At 48.5% G+C, this 16329-nt stretch overlaps 2 protein-coding genes across 2 annotated transcripts; one reads left to right on the forward strand and one right to left on the reverse strand.

Moving 5' to 3' along the window:
* The first annotated feature begins 7164 nt into the window (after window positions 1-7164).
* Window positions 7165-11183, forward strand: LOC124678991 (putative F-box/FBD/LRR-repeat protein At5g44950). The gene is made up of 3 exons (XM_047214833.1): window positions 7165-8181; window positions 8274-8417; window positions 10554-11183. The coding sequence occupies exons 1-3, from the start codon at window positions 7165-7167 to the stop codon at window positions 10950-10952; spliced, it is 1560 nt and encodes a 519-aa protein (XP_047070789.1). The 3' UTR covers window positions 10953-11183.
* Window positions 11184-11546: 363 nt separating this feature from the next.
* Window positions 11547-13034, reverse strand: LOC124669927 (polyubiquitin-like). Its single transcript, XM_047206461.1, has 2 exons — window positions 13022-13034; window positions 11547-12214 (listed from the first exon to the last, which is right to left on the reverse strand). Exon 2 carries the CDS (start codon window positions 12207-12209, stop codon window positions 11547-11549), a length of 663 nt encoding a protein of 220 aa, XP_047062417.1. The 5' UTR covers window positions 12210-12214; window positions 13022-13034.
* Between the last annotated feature and the right edge of the window lie 3295 nt (window positions 13035-16329).

The raw sequence follows: 16329 nt of genomic DNA on the forward strand, positions 1-16329 counted from the left end.
ATGGGCTTTGGGGACGCGGCTGGAACGGTTTTTTGGTCCGGCGCGCCCCAAATTGCTTTGGGGGACGCTTTGGGGGACACGGATGGAGATGCTCTTACTCGCGCCAAACCGTCCCCCAAACGGTATCGGATTCAGCATTTGGGGACGTGTTTCGTTCGTGTCGTATTTAGGGCCATCGCTCCTCAGCCGCGTCCCCAAACGCCGCCTCAAAACATTTAAATACTCTTTTTTTGTTTTTTTGCATTTTTATTTTAATAAAGAGAAGAAACATTCCAACAACTAATACATAATTGGCAACGTGGTTTACACGAAGACATAGTTTGGAATATGGTTTTTCACAAACTAATACATAGTTTGAACCATGGTTGATACAAATATAAAATATTGTAAAATAACTAAACCTAACTAGGCCGGACATCGAAGGTTTCGTGTGTTTGCTGCCAAGAAAGAACACTCGAGGGCACACCCAGTCACCCAAACTGGAAAATCCAGCTGTTGACGGTGCCCCTGTTGGTTCTTCCGAGGAAGAACAACTAGAAACCTTCGTGCATTTTTTCGCTGCGAAGAAACAACACTCATCAGTCGTCGTCCTCTGCTGAGCGCGGAGTTGATGAAGGAGAATTTATGCGCAACGTTGAGTGGAACCCCAAGAGAAAGGTATGATGAGCACAACAGGAAGTTTTCCCTCAGTAAAAAACCAAGGTTTATCGATCAGTAGGAGAAAAACGTTCTCTCCCGAGGCGTTAACCAACTCATGGCAGGGCGCACTGCCGGCGTCAGCAGCAACATAGAGACCTGCATACAAACAACCAAGACCTTTGTCCCAAACTTTCAGCGAGGTTGTCAAGCTCACTGGTTTTGCTGAAAACAAAGGATTCAACGAACTGTGTGGAAGAAGAATTGTTTGCAGAGAACAGAACAGAAAAATGTTGTAGAAGATTACAATTAAAAGAAGAAGGACCGGGGTCCACAGTTCACTAGAGGCGCCTCCCCAATAAATAAATATGCTGGGTAAACAAATTACATATGGGCAATTGATAAACAGAGATTCTACGCTAATGGTTGGTGCAGAATACATGCTATAAAAGTATGCAAGCATTACAACAATATACATAGACCGTAATCCAACTGCATCTATGACTAATAATCCACCTTCAGGATTGCATCCGCGACACCCTCCAGTATTATGTTGCAAGCAACAGACTATCGCTTTAAGAAATGTGTGTAAAGTAAACGATGAAACTACCCTTGAATAGAACACCGTTGTTTTCTCCCTAGTAGCAACTACAACTGTAGAGAACAAGATCACTTCCCATAGTTAAATAGAGGCATGAACCCACTATCGAGTATAAATACTCCCTCTTGGAGTCGCTACCATCTACTTGGCCAGAGCATCTACTACAAACGGAGAGCATGCAAGATCATAATAACACAATACATAATCTCAACCAAAGCAATCTCTCTATAAATCGGATCCACGTCAAACCAACATGTACCAATTACAAATAGATTATCTTGATCATGTTAGGCAGCTCACAAGATCTATACATGAAGCACAACAAGGAGAGGACAGCCATCTAGCTACTGCTATGGACCCATGGTCCCGTGGAGGACTACTCACGCATCACCTCGTATGAAGACATGGCGATGTAGAGGCCTCCGGCGGTGATTTCCCTCTCCAGCGGGGTGCCGGATGGACTGCAGAACACTCCCGAACTAGGGTTTCGGTTGACGGCGGCGTCGAAACTTTTCGTGGATGGAGGCTCTCGTCCCTGGGGTTTTCCCGATACGAGGAATAAATAGGCGTAAGGGCGGAGCAAACGAGGTGATGAGGCACCAGTACATGGGCCAGGCGCGGACAAGGGTGGGGCCGCGCCTACCCTATGTACTGCCATGTGACAGCTCCCCTGCGCGTGTCCTTTTGGCTCCGTCTTCGTCCCGGAAAAAATAAGACTCTGGGCTTTTGTTTCTTCCAATTTCGAGAAACTTTCATGTACAACTTTTCTGAAACACAAAAACAGCAGAAAACAGGAACTGGCACTGCGTTAATAGGTTAGTCCAAGAAAATGCTAAAATTGTGGAAAAGTGCACATAAAACATATAAGAATTGTAACAAAACAAGCATGGAGCATCAAAAATTATAGATACGTTTGGGACGTATCATCCTCCTCGGCGCTGTCGCCGTGGTAGTTCCGGCGGCAACGTGTCTCGTCGAACACCTTGACGCTCATGTCCATGTCCCCAAAGTAGGAGAACATGAGCACGAAACCAGCTTCGAGGCGGTGGTAGCGCGCGAACTTCTCCCAGCCGATGTGGAGGTACATCTTGCCGCGCGCGTCTTAGATCACGTCCACGATCACCCGGCAGCAGCCGTAGTCATCCTCCCGTAGATGCAGCGAGCCCGGGCGCTCGTCGCCGGCGACGAAGTCGGCGAAGGTGTTCGGCAGCCACTGGATGTCGTGTGGGTCGCCCTTGAGGACGACGACGAACTCGAACAGCACGGGCCCCTCCTCGTCCTGCATGTCCAACGATAATGACGACGACAGCGTCGCATGCGACGGTGAGCGTGCAGCTCTGCCGCGGCCATGACCACGACCACAACCGCGAACTCGGCCTCCGCCTCAACCAGCCATGGCGTCGACTCTTGAGATGGTGGCGGCTAGGGTTGGAGAGAGAAGTGCTAGGGTTTGTGTGTTAGAGGGACGATGAGAGACGGCCCTTTTTATAGGACGGAGGGAGTTGGAGGAGCGGTGGTGCTCATTAACACCCGCACGCAGAGCTAGGCGCGACGAGACGCTTTGCTGCGCCTCTGTGGGAACTGCACCATTACTGCGCGCCAATAACTTCCGTCGCAAGGTAGGCGACGGTTAGGTTAAAATTCAACGTGCCGCTGACGCGTCGGCCCCGCCACTCCCCGCCTTGCTTTTCGGTGTGTCCGGCATCTCCGGAGCGTCTCCTGTGAGGCGGGGACGGGCTCGATGCGCCGGACACCGTATCGAGCCGCGCCGGACAAAAAGCGGTTTTGGGGACGTGGCTGGAAACATTTTTTTGTCCGGGGCACCCCAAATCCCTTTGAGGGACGGTTTGGGGAACGCGACTGGAGATGCTCTCAGACACTTGTTTGACTCGGTCTCGATTAAAAACCGTCTCTGCTTAATTTTATACTATCTTTTCTTATTTACTCCAAGATTTTGGGTTAAGTTAAAGATAAAAAAATATATCAAATTAACTGATAATATAGAAAAACGTATCAACATACATAATACTAAATGCATATAATATAAACATATACTTTATGATGATTCTGATACTATAAACTTTACATATAAGAAGTTGATTTAAAAAAATGGATTTGCTAAGTGTCAGGTGACTGAGATTCTCTTATGTCTCAGTCGATACTGAGAATCGATGGATCGTTCTTTAAGATTCGTAAAAACTGCCTAAATGGTCAGATAAAAATTTACGCGGGCGGGCCTAGTCGAACCCACGACCCGAAGACAAGAGCCGCAGCGCGTGTTCTCAACCAACAGGACAATCGATACTTCACATTGTATTTCCACTACGAAATATTCCTATTGGTTCTTTCACCGGTTTTTTTCCGTCTATGTGCAAGAACAAATTAGCCTGCATTTGTGCTGACACGTTTTTTTTTTTTTTTGCCTTCTTTCTAATTATTTTTATTATCTGTATACATTTAGTTTCATTTTTGTGGTTGACCTTTAAAGAAATGTGCAACCATGCCTTATATGTATTTTTTTATGTTGGTAGTATTTTCTAGTTTTTTTCATTTAAGTAGATTGCACTTTTTTTAAGAAATGTACAACTGGTAACCTATATTCGATGTGAGTTGCACCTTTTAAAAGAAATGTGTAACTCCATCCGATTTCAATATGAGTTGCATTTTCTTCTCAAAAAATATGCAACTAGCAACTAATTATTTATATGAGTTGCACTTTTCTAAATAAATGTGCAACTAGAAGTTTTTTTACACGAGTTGCACTTTTCTCCAACAATGTGTAAAACTAGCGACCAATTTGGATTTTTGGTATGAGTTGCACTTTTCTCAAGAAATGTGCAACTATCAATCTATATTCTTTGTAAGTTACACTTTTTTCAAGAAATGTGTAACTCCATCCGATTTCAATATTAGTTTCATTTTTGTTCAAAAAATGTGCAACTAGGAACCGTGTATTGATATGAGTTACACTTTTCTACTGAAATGTGCAACTAGAAGTTTTTATATTAGTTGTACTTTTCTCCAACAATGTGTAAAACTAGCGACCAATTTTTTTATGAGTTACACTTTTCTCAAGAAATGTGCAACTATGTTGCAATTTTCTTAAAAAAATGTGCAACTCCATCCGATTTCAATATGAGTTGCATTTTTATTCGAGAAATGTGCAACTAGAAACCATGTATATTGATACGAGTTACACTTTTCTACGAGAATGTGCAACTAGAAGTTTTTAGATTAGTTGCACTTTTCTCCAACAATGTCTAAAACCAGCGACCGATTTTCTATATGAGTTGCATTTTTTCTAGAAATGTGCAACTAGGAACCGTGTAGTGATACGAGTTACACTTTTCTACGGAAATGTGCAACTAGAGGTTTTTATATTAGTTGCACTTTTCTCCAACAATGTGCAAAACTAAAATCCAATTTTTTTGTATGAGTTGCACTTTTCTCAAAAAATATGTAATTAGCATATTTTTTGTTTCCATATTTTTGTCTTTAGTTTTTTTACTTGTTCTTCAATTTTAAATCACTCGCACTTTCAATGTCTAAATTTTAATTTCGGTAAAGTACCGGTACTAGACTAAGTGGGATTGAAACTACTCTTAATTAGCTCCGTACGATATGTTGTTCAACAAGTAGGAAACTAGCTACTCCCTCCGGTTCATATTAATTGACTCTAATATGGATGTATCTAGACACATTTTAGTTCTAGATACATCCATATTGAAGTCAATTAATATGAATCGGAGGGAGTAGCAAAACATGGGGCATATGCTGCTCTTCATGCGCTGCTCGCTGCATGTTTCTAGGGCGTCGACTGAGAATTAAATTCTCAGTCAACTGCTCCCTAGCCACTCCCTTAAAAAAATATTTAGTCAAACTTTATAACTTTGACTAAACTTAGGGCGCACATTAGTTATGAATGGAGGGAGTAATGATAAGTCAACGATAAGAGATGTTGTTTCATTGTTTGGGAGAATGTGCTTAACAGAGTAAGTTTTAATAGTACATCCATCTAGAAAAGGCTATCTTAAGTTTATCTAAATTCAGATGTATCTAGATACTATTTAGTGCATAGATACATCATAATTTAAATAAATCACCGACATCCTTTATAGACAGAGGGGGGGAGTACAATTTTGTGGCAACTTTTTACGAGATAGGTGTCCATCCACGAGGTCTGTCCTGGATGAACGAGAATGAGAAGGACCACGAGACTGATAACCAAGACTCTCCACTAACAAATCAACCCGGATGAATGGTAACCAAAATGAGTGATCGAAAGATCTCCTTCTAGATACAGTGTTTGTGCTATTGGACCCAGCCCAGCGCACAAGGCTTTTCATTACAAGGGAAACATACCCCAAGTAGATTGCTCGCACGAGGCTTTCATCCTTAGGGCATCTCCAGCGGCGCGACGCATTTCAGACGCTCAAAAATGGTCGCGAGCGTTCGTTTGCGTCGCCCCGCGGACATATTTTGTCCGTTCGTCCGTTTGCGTCTGGGTGTACTTCCACCGGGGCGACCCATTTTTTGAATTGCAACATAGTAAAAACATTGAAAGTAGTATATAAAAATGCATAAAAACTATACAAAGTAGATCTATAGGCCAAGACTACTTGCTTCCTGATGGGCCGGCATCGTCGTTGCGTCGCTCCGTCGCCTGCTTCTCCGCCGCCTCCCGCGCGGCCGCTATGGCTCGGTGCGCCGCCGCGTCCTCTTGCAGGCACTGCTCCAGCCTCGCGTTGGCGGCCTCGTCCTTGAGCATCTCGAATGACTCGACGAGGGCCCGCTGCTCCGCCGCCTTCTCCTCCGGCGTCGGCGCATCAGGGTCGTCGAAGGACCAAGATATCTCCGAGTCGGAGTCCTCGGCTGCAGCAGCGGCCGCCAGCCTGCGCTGTGCCAGCTCGGCGTCCAACGCCGCGTGGCCCGCCAGCTCCTCCTCTGCTTCCTGCGCCGCGAGTGCCAGGGCCGCGGCGTCCCTGACCGGGTGGAGGAGCTCGGTGCTGTCTTCGGAGTCGAACTCGTCGTCGGAGCTCGAGGCCAGGGGAGGTGAAGCTGGAGGTGGAGGCGCGGCAGCCTGGCCGCGTCCGGCGCTGCTCATGGCGGATCTGCTAGGGCTGAGCGGAAGCGCCGCTACGGCACCGGCGGCTAGGGTTAGTGGGGAGGAGATGAGATGCTCGCGCCCCTGTTTATATAGGTCGGAGACAGGGCGACGGCCGCGACACGCGAGACGTCGCCATTACTACGCGTGGCACGCCAGGCACGCCATTAACGCGGCCCTGCAAAGGCTGCAGCGTGCCGCCCGGAAGTAATGCCGCGGAAGACGAAGCAGCTGTGCCGCTGCCATGCGGGCCCATGCGAGGACCGAGCGACGCAAACCTGGCGCATATTTGGGCCAGGTTTGCGTCTCCGCCGACGGCCCGGTCACTTTGCGTCGCGCCGCTAGAGGTGGTGCACGACGCATTTTCGGTCACGACGGACGCAAAGCGTCCGTTTGCGTCGTGCCGCTGTAGATGCCCTAAGCGCGAGACCATCCGCGGGTAAGCCGGATACGTTGTCGCGGAGTGGCCCAAGACCACGACACGACGCTAGACGTGTTTGTTGATTAAATATACTTGTATCTGAGTCAATGAATATTATTATGTAAATAGTACGAAATGTGAAGTGTGTGGCACCAGTAATAAAGTGAAAAAGGATTAAAAAAGTAATAAAGAGAAAAAAGAATAAAGTAAGTGGAACAATTGGCCCGCGAGCAAGATAGTGCGTATATCGGAATCTGGCCCAACGAACTGCGAAACCCTAGGTCCACGTCCACAACACAGCCGACACCACACTCGAATTCTAACTGGACACTCACTCACACTCGCAGAAACCCTCGCCCGTCTCAGGCTCACCCGCCGCTGCCGCTGCCGCTGCCGGCGACCATGGCCCGGCGGCAGACACCCTTCACCAACGTCGACCCAGCGACGGCAGCCGAGGCACGGCGCCAGGGCGCTGATCCGTACGTGCTGGACCAATTAGTGGAGAGAATGTTACTCAACATCTACGCCAACCTCCCCGCCTTCCCCGTCTACGGCTGCCGGCTCCCCCCCGCCATCGCTGCCTCCGCCGGCGTCGACCGCATCAGCGCCCTACCCTCCGAGCTCCTCTGTGACATCGTCTCCCGCCTCCCCGTCAAGGACGCCGCGCGCACCGCCGTCCTCTCCTCCCGCTGGCGCCCGATCTGGCACTCCACGCCGCTCATCCTCAACGACGCCCACCTCCTCCCCGACGGCCACCGCTGGCCCTTCACGCCGGCTAACTCACCCGCCATCACCGCCGCCGTCTCCCGCATCCTCGAGGCGCACCCGGGGCCCGTCCAGTGCGCCCGCCTCATCTGCACCAACATGAGCCTCTACCGCCCCCAGCTCGCGCGCTGGCTCCAGCTCCTCGCCGCCAAGGGCGTCGAGGACCTCGCCCTCGTCAACCGCCCGTGGCCGCGCGACCTGCCCCTCCCCGCCGCGGTATTCAGCATCGCCACTCTCACCCGCCTCTACCTCGGTCAATGGAGGCTGCCCGACACGGCCGTCCTGCGTGGCGCCTCCTTTCCCCACCTCCGCGAGCTCGGCATCTGCTGCGTCTTCATGAAGCACGGCGACATCGAATCCCTCGTCGCCAGGAGCCCCGTACTGGAGATCCTCAACATCCTGGGATGCATGGAGGGATTGCGTCTCCGCCTCGTCAGCCAGAGCCTACGGTGCGTGCAATTTTGCCTTACGAGCATGGAGCACGTCGACGTGGTCAAGGCTCCACTCCTCCAGCGGCTCGTCATGTATGGATCATCCCCAAAAGCTCGTGGCTTGTGCACCACAGTCAGGATTGCCGATGCCCCCAAGCTGCACGCCTTTGGATACTGGCAGCCAGAAGATCAGGTCCTGCAGATACGAGACACCATCATCGTGGTACATCTACCGTCTCAACTCTTATTTCCACTTGTTTGGTTACCAATTATGTCCAACTGATGACTCAATTTGTGAATTTGGGCGAATTTCAGCCTGGGATAAAGACGAGCGCAAGTACCATGCTCACAAGCGTCAAGGTCCTTAGTTTGGATGTGCGTTTTGGAGTTCACAGTGATGTCATGAAGGTGCCTACCTTCCTCAGATGCTTCCCCAACGCTGAGAGACTGCATATTATGGTAATTGTTGTCACTGATTCACATTTCTTGCATGCTATTGCTTATACACAGTTCTGAGTTCTCTGGTTGTGATTGATTGCATACATCTTTCTTGTCAACTATGGTGACGGTTCTTTTTTGGTCTTTGGTTTGTGAATGCTGGGCAAGCTAGTTTAAGTAATTTTTCCTCTCGTTAAGTCAAGTTGATGAGAACATCAGACTGGATGGCTAGGCATACTAGGCCAGTTATGACACATATTTGACCAATTTCCTGCGCATTTTATTTTCAAGTTTTGCTCTGGCCTTGCAGCAGATTTTATTGCTTGCAGTTTCCTGACTTATTTGCATCAGTGTATCAATTCAGTTATCGATTAATCATTGGAGCTCTTTATTTTCCTTTTCTTTTCTTCTACTGTGAAATGTGAGTCATTATGATGTGTGACATATGTGGCCAGTTATAGGTTAAATGTCATCCAAACTTCGGAAAGTTACATATGGTAGGTAAACTAGCATGTTCATGTCGACAGTTTTTTAGGCCATTCTGGTATTGTTACTCTAGTTTTTCCATATCAGGAGCTTGGGGATTTATTCCCGACTAATGTAGAAAACTAGAAACAGGCTTTCACAGGCACACAGCTCACTTCTGTAAATTCGTACTAAAGAACATATCTGGTCAAATGTGGTTAAGACTTAATAAGTCTATTGTGGACAGATCTTTGCAGACTTTACATCTCATTTTGATGGAATAATGATCATGAGTCTTGTTTATCGTATATATTATTCTTGCTTTTTTCTCTGCACCACTAGGCTATTGGGTAATTAGTACATTCTGCTACTTTCATCCATGGAAATATAGACTTGACACTTTCCCTACAAACCGGATCCAGTATTTAGATATTGACCAGTATAATTTGCAGTACATAGTGTTGAGCAGTTAGCTATGCATAAAGTGTATATTCTGAAGCTTAGCTGCAAAAATGCTCTATTTGCTCACACAAAGGACTCTGATAATAGTATTGCCTTTTCTAACTTTTTTCCATAAAGCTATTTACCAATTTTCTTAGCTTATCCATGCTTTGCTTACATTCTTACCAATTTCCTCTACACTTTACATGAAATTTTTGTTTTGACCTTGCAGAAGATTTCATTGCTTGCATTTTCCTGTTTATTTGCATCGATGTGTCTATTCAGTTACCAATTTATCATTGAGGCTCTTTATGGTCGTTTTTGCTTTCTTCTACTTTGAAATGCGAGTCATGTATTTGCTTACGAAGGCTAGGCTAAGTAATTGGCTGTGAATATATATAACAAAACAAGGTGATGTTAACATCAGTAATATGAACAGGCATACTTGACCAATTATCATATACATTCTTGACCAATTATATCTAAAAAGCCAAGCGCTGCCATTTATTGTCAGCCATCAAGCCATTTCTATCTACACAGACTAGACTACGCAACTATAATTATCGGGGTTGCAGGTTCATCTGTTTGTGTTGCTATCGAAATTTTGGCGTGCCGCAGTATATTGTTATGCTATTATATGGATTTCTGCTATTTCCAGATTTCTTCTAGTGTTTCCCATTGTGTACGTTACTAGCTACTAGATACCAGTGTTTGTGCTATGGATGATGCCAATGGCTGGCGTGCTTTATCTGAAACCAATTAAACTTACACATAATAAACTATATCACATTTGCCGCGTACAGTTTATTGGGAAGTCTGTACAGCATACCACTCATACCAAATTGATGCTACTAGGTAGCTGTCTCCGATTAAGTAATTGTCAAGTGGTTGTTATAGCCCACACCTGAAATTTTCCTTGAAGAATATTTCTGGAAAATCGTTCACGTGTTTAAAACTTTGCTTGGTTGAGACTTCCGCCTCACTTTCTAATTTGTTGTACTTGACGGGCCAGCACAATTGTGTTTCCGTTCTAATAGACTACTTGATGCTCTGTGCTAGTTGATGCATGGTAGTACTGATTTGTCATTTCTTCCAACATCAGATCAGCCATTCAGGAATGCACGAGTAAAATGTATAGCATGTGTTCCATGACATAATTCAAGGATTTCTTTATTCACCATGCCATCCCGTCGTCCTCAGATGCTTGCTGAAAGGAAATCATTTGGCTAATTTAATCATCATTTTTTGTAGAGCAAAAGATGTGATCAGCCCACTGATAACCTCGCCCCCAACTTCTGGGATGAGTCTGGCCCCATTATAAATGTCATCTTGCGCATCAACACGATGAGTCTCCGTGAGTTCAGAGGGGAGCCAGGCGAGATGGCCTTCCTGGAGTACTTCTTTCGGAGCGCACGGGTGCTGAGTTTTGTAGTGGTTGGGATGGCCAATCCAATGTACGCACCTTTTTCGACAGACGAGGCGTATTCCAAAGTGAAAAAGTGTTACAATATCATGGCGAGTAAGTCATGCAACAAGCTTGTCCTTGGGAGCAACGGCCCTGCAGGAGGTGACCTATGGAAGTTCAAGGACGGGGCAGATTTTTCATTCCATGACCCTTTCTCGATAGCGGAGGTCGGACGAGTGAGCTAAGTTTTCGTGGGGAAGTGGATAGTTTTTTTGGATGCAAACTGGAGCATGAAGTGTGGTATCTGTTGCTACTTGCTAATGTGTCTTTGTCTACTTTGTGGCTTGACGTCTGGTGGGAACCGGAGATGACATAAGCTACTAATTAACTGATATCCTGCTTGCTTGTAAGCTGTATGATCGTATATTTCCTTGCTATGCTTTTTAAAGACATTTCCTAGCTATGCTTTTTAAAGACATTCTTTGCTAGTTACTGGCAGCTGTTTTCTTATGATGGGAGTAAAATATACTCACGGTTGAAATGCACTCCCCCTTTTCCCCTGTAATCTCCCTTGTGCTTGCTTTAGTCAATCTTCATTCTCACGTACAGCTGGATCTGTCAACAAAGCTCTCACGTTTTTTACGAATAAAAGGCGTAAAAAGCAAGACCCAATGAACCATCAAGCACTTTTTTACGAATACCGTACTGGAATAATACCACGCCGCTACTGCTAAGAAACGAAACTGCACCAAAAGTTTTCACTGATAAAACAGCACTACTGGAAATAAAAGGGATTGCAACAAAATTCGGGCACAAATCAAATGACCATGTCATTCATCTCAACAACCACATAGACACAGCAGCATATCAAGCCTAGATTCCCTCTGAATGTTATAATCCTCTAGGGTGCGGCGGCCGTCCAGCAGCTTGCATGCATAGAGGAGGCGTTGTTGTATCGGGCGAGTACCGTCCACCTGATAGATCTTCATCTTCACGCTGTCGATGGTATCTGATCCCTCAACCTCAAGAGAGATGATCTTTCCATCTTCACACTGCACATAGATGGGCATCTTACCTGGGCTGACAGGGTGGAGGACAAGGAGAAGAGTCGACTCCTTCCATATGTTGAGCTCTGCCAAGGTGCGGTCGTCCTCCAGCTGCTTGTTGGCAAAGATGAGGCACTGCTGACCCTTGAGAAAGCCCTCCTTATCTTGAACCTTGGACTTCACCTTGTCAATAGTATCCAAGCTGTCAACCTCGAGGGTGATCATCTTGCCTGTCTGTGTCTCCATTATATAGATTTGCATGTTTTCTTGGAGGTCAAGCATGGACTGATGCTGGATGCCATAATCAGCCAATGTAAGGTTGTCATCTAGCTGCACCCCGTCGAAGAAAAGGCGGTGTTGTTCCTGAATCTTTGCCTTGACAGTATACAGTGTATCAGATGGCTGGACCCTGAGGCAGATTGTCCTGCCCGTGGGGCTCTTCACAAACAGATGCATCCTGTCTGAATGAGCACACAAAACATCACCAACTTTTAGTTTCGTCTAGCTTAATTTTGTTAAGTTATAGAACAACGATGTCAACAATTCCAAGACGCAAAAAATAGCACATCCTCCCTTCCAAATTAACAGTCCTAGGATCAGATGTGGCATAGATATCCATGTTTCTATACATGTTTTAGTATGCTGGTTCGCTTATATTGAAAAAAAGTTGCAACCTTAATTTGGAAGGAGGAAGTAGAAGCAGACCAAAGCGTCACACCAAGTTCACTCTAGAAAAAGAAATACATGGTTCACTCCAATAGGCTGTAGATCTACGGTTTCGAAGGTTGACCAATAGATATAAAGATCTAGACTATCTTTGTTTACCTGGTTATTATTCCTTCATGCATATAAAAAATAAAAGCCCACAGAATAAAGTAACTGTGTTTGTCAAATCGATACCATGGCAAGGACATAGAACAAGAATTCTTATCTAAAACTCCTTCGTACGTTCTCTAGATGAACAGTTTTATCCGCAAGAAAAACTCCGAACTATTATAATATTTCTCCATTGATATGAAGTTCTAAACAGTCCTAGGATCTAATAGTCATATGAATATGAATGCGGCTACTCTCTCCGTCCCACGAAAAGTGTCCTAGATTTGTCAAAAGTGAGATGTATCTAGACACTATCTAGTGAGTGGATACATCCAATTTTTAATAAATCTAAGACATTTTTGGTGGGACGGAGAAAGTACTAAACCATGCATGAATATGCACGCGAAGCTAGTAGAGTAGCAGAGATGGGCAAAAAGACAGCAGCTCCGTACCTTGAAGTCGACGAAGAAGATATGATGCTTGCCGCTAGGATGAGTAGGCGTTCGCTAGAAACCCCAGGGAGATCTGAACGGGAAGAGCTGGGGTTGGCCGGTTGGGGATAGATTATATAGGGTTCAATCGGCTGTGTATTTGTGACGAGTTTGGGCTCAACGATTCGGTGGTCTACACGGAGTCACGGACAGCATACGGGAAAAGGTAGAATCCGGGACCGGTCAAGACACATATCGTTGATAGAAGACCTATTGACCACGGTTTGCTTGTGCTGTTGTGCAGAATCACAAAATATGTTTAGACATCATATTTTGTGAATTCTGGTCCACGTTGCCATCCCCTCTTTTAGAAAGTTTGCATAAAAAACAATTGTAATGCAAACAGAGTAGCATATTCATTTTTATTACAAAAAGAAGCACAAGAAGAAATACTACTCCAATGGAAGAATGGAGTTCGCCAGCGCCCGCTCCTCCGGGTCCGCCGCAACTCCCCCCGCCGTCACCACCTCTGCCACCGCCGCCTCCGCCTCCCCCTGCTTTGTCTAGGCTTCCTCCCATGGAGGCTTGGCCTCCGATCTCGGTGGTGCCCTTGCGGGCGGAGGAGCAGTCCGTGCTGGTGGAGGAGGTCCCGGAGGCGCCGCAGCTGTGTGTGGTGCGGAGAACGGAGACTATGGGCGACCTGGAGCAGAGGCTCCAGTTCGCCATGGTTGCGTCCGTGGGCGGTCAGCGGCCGGCGGTGTCGTGCGAGCAGGTCGCCGCCGCGCTCAAGTGGCGTGGTGTGCCGGAGGGAGCCATGTCGGTTCATGCTTATGCTCCAGAGGACTTCCTGGTGATCTTCGCGTCGGCCGAGCTGAGAGACCATGTCGCGTCGAGGCCGCCGGTGCTGGTGGCGGGGGCGCCGTTGAGTTGGCGCCCGTGGAACCGTCAGGCTCAGGTGGAGCTCGTCCCGCTGAAGTCGAGGGTGTCGCTGGTCCTAGAGGGGATTCCGCCGCATGCCTGGGATATTACGGTGGTGGAGGATCTGCTGGGCAAAAGCTGCGCCGTGGAGGAGGTGGCACCGGAGACGCGAGCCAGGACTGACCTTGCGCTGTTCAAGCTCTCGGCCTGGACCTCGCAGCTGGAGGCCATTCCGGTGGTGCGCCTGCTGGCTGTTCCGGAGCCAGCGACGGGAGTGGAGTTGCCAGCCCGCACGGCGGCGGCCGTGGTTCGAGAGGGGGCGCAGCGCGCGTCCGCGAAGAGGGACTCGCAGCCGATCCAAGCTCTGCAGTACAAGGTGCTCGTGCACGTTGTGCGTGTGGAGGAGGAAGGGCGTCCGGACTCGCGACATGATCCGGGGCTGAGTGAGCAGGGACCTAGGGGCTTCCAGGGCAATGGCCCGAGCGGTGGTTCTGGCGGCGATGGAGGGCCGGCTCGGCGGACTGTCAGGGATTTCGCCTGGCGGCGAGGTGTGCCGGACCGCCGTCCAGGCCCCGGCGGTTTCGCTGCACGTCGGCGGGAGGGTGGTGCCATGCGGCGGGAGGTAGGAGACGACGACGTGGCGCCTTCTCCGCCACTCGCATGTGGCCTGCCGTGCATGGCCAGCCCGGACCCGCTGGTGGTCAAATCTGCCAAGGCAGGTCAAAAGGTGCCCATGGCCTCTGCCAAAGCCGTGGTGGGCCTAGAGCCGCCGCGTGAGGTGCCCGTTCGATTTGGAGAAGAGATTCCTTCTGAGCCGTTGGGGCTCAAAATGCCAGTCTTTGGCGGGAGAGAGGTTTTGACCGAGCCTGCCGTGGCTGGGAAGGAAAGTGGAGAGAGGGAGGCACATGCGGACGGGCTGCGACAGGAGATCGATCAAGAGGTGGGGCCTGCTGCTGAAAAGTTGGAGGGGTTTGTCTGGCAGGATGCGGAGGAGGAGTTGGATCCCGAGGAGCTGGGGCGTACGGATGCGGAAACCGTGGAGGGAGCTCTGTTTGGCGCTGAGATCGGGCAGACCCCGCCCTCCTCATCGGTGGGGTCCAGCCTAGGGGCAAAAACCGTGCATGGACCGCCTGGAAACGACAAGGAGGATGTCTGGCCTATGCAGGACGTCAACAGTGCAGACTACTTTGCCGTCTCCGTGTCGATCCCTGAGAGGAGGTGCGCTGTGGTGGAACGGGAACTGAGTTTTGCGGAGGAGGAGCTGGGATCGCCTAGCCAATCTTACACAGGGTTAAATAGTGAGATGCAGCTGGTCCCGCGGGACGTTGGTCGTGGTGTGGCTGGGGAACAGGAGATAGCTCAGATGGAGACGGTGATACAGGCACAGCAGGCCAGCGACAAGCTTGAGCAGGAGAGGCAGGAGATTGCACGAGTCAAGGGCTTTTGCGCGTCGATCCTGAAGACGCTCGCCCCACCGTTGCTGCATGAGATTGAGCGGGCGTCTAAGCTCCGGGCTGAGGCGGAGCCTTTCACCCCTAAACGGGTGACTAGGAGGACCGTGGCAACCAGCACGGCCACACAGGTCAAGAGGGCCTCAGCAGCTGAGAATGCGCTGTTGAAAGCGTTGGGGATTTGCCCGGAGAACCTTTCGGCTAGTGAGGAGGACTTGGCGAGGTTCAGGGGTTTCTTCGACTCCCCGATCCGTGACTCACACCTACGGGTGCTGGCGTCCATCTTTGGGAAGGAGTTGCCGACGACCTTCACACCTCAGGAGTACTGCCGGGTGGCGGTGGCGGCGCACTGATGCGCGAGCCAGAGTGGAGTGCTAGTAGATCCTTATGGATAACTTCCTAGAGTTGTTGTGCTGGAATATTCGAGGTCTGAACGATCCAGCAAAGAGGAGTGCGATACAGGAGTTTGTAGCGACCATGAGAGTTAGTTTAGTGTGTTTTCTAGAAACTAAGCTGGATGTAATCGATGATTTTATTGTTATGCAATGCCTCGGGCCATCTTTCGATGGTTATGTCTATGTGCCAGCGGAGGATACACGTGGGGGGATCTTACTTGCTTGGGACACTTCGGTCCTGGAGGTGGATAAAACTAGCCTAGACACACATGCGATCACGGCGGAAGTGATTCTCCGCGATAATAATAGATGGTGGCTAACTACGGTGTATGGCCCTCAATCTAACAAGGAAAAGATTGAGTTTATGAGAGAGTTGGCAGAGAGGAGATCCTTGTGTCCTGGACCTTGGATGGTCCTAGGTGATTTCAACATGATCCTCCACGCGGAGGACAAGAACAATGATAGACTCGACCGGAACATGATGGCGAGATTCCGGCAGTTTGTGCATGAGCATGAGCTGCGAGATCTATACTTACATGGGCGTTTGTACACTTGGAGCAATGAG

Source organism: Lolium rigidum, chromosome 7 (assembly GCF_022539505.1).
Source record: "Lolium rigidum isolate FL_2022 chromosome 7, APGP_CSIRO_Lrig_0.1, whole genome shotgun sequence".
Classification (NCBI taxonomy): domain Eukaryota; kingdom Viridiplantae; phylum Streptophyta; class Magnoliopsida; order Poales; family Poaceae; genus Lolium; species Lolium rigidum.

Excerpts from the sequence above, each read along its gene's own strand:
- LOC124678991 (XM_047214833.1), top strand. The coding sequence starts at position 7,165 with ATGGCCCGGCGGCAGACACCCTTCACCAACGTCGACCCAGCGACGGCA. Across the intron at positions 8,182-8,273 it reads TACGAGACACCATCATCGTG|CCTGGGATAAAGACGAGCGC; the intron begins GTACATCTACCG and ends GGCGAATTTCAG. Across the intron at positions 8,418-10,553 it reads CTGAGAGACTGCATATTATG|AGCAAAAGATGTGATCAGCC; the intron begins GTAATTGTTGTC and ends CATTTTTTGTAG.
- LOC124669927 (XM_047206461.1), bottom strand. The coding sequence starts at position 12,209 with ATGCATCTGTTTGTGAAGAGCCCCACGGGCAGGACAATCTGCCTCAGG.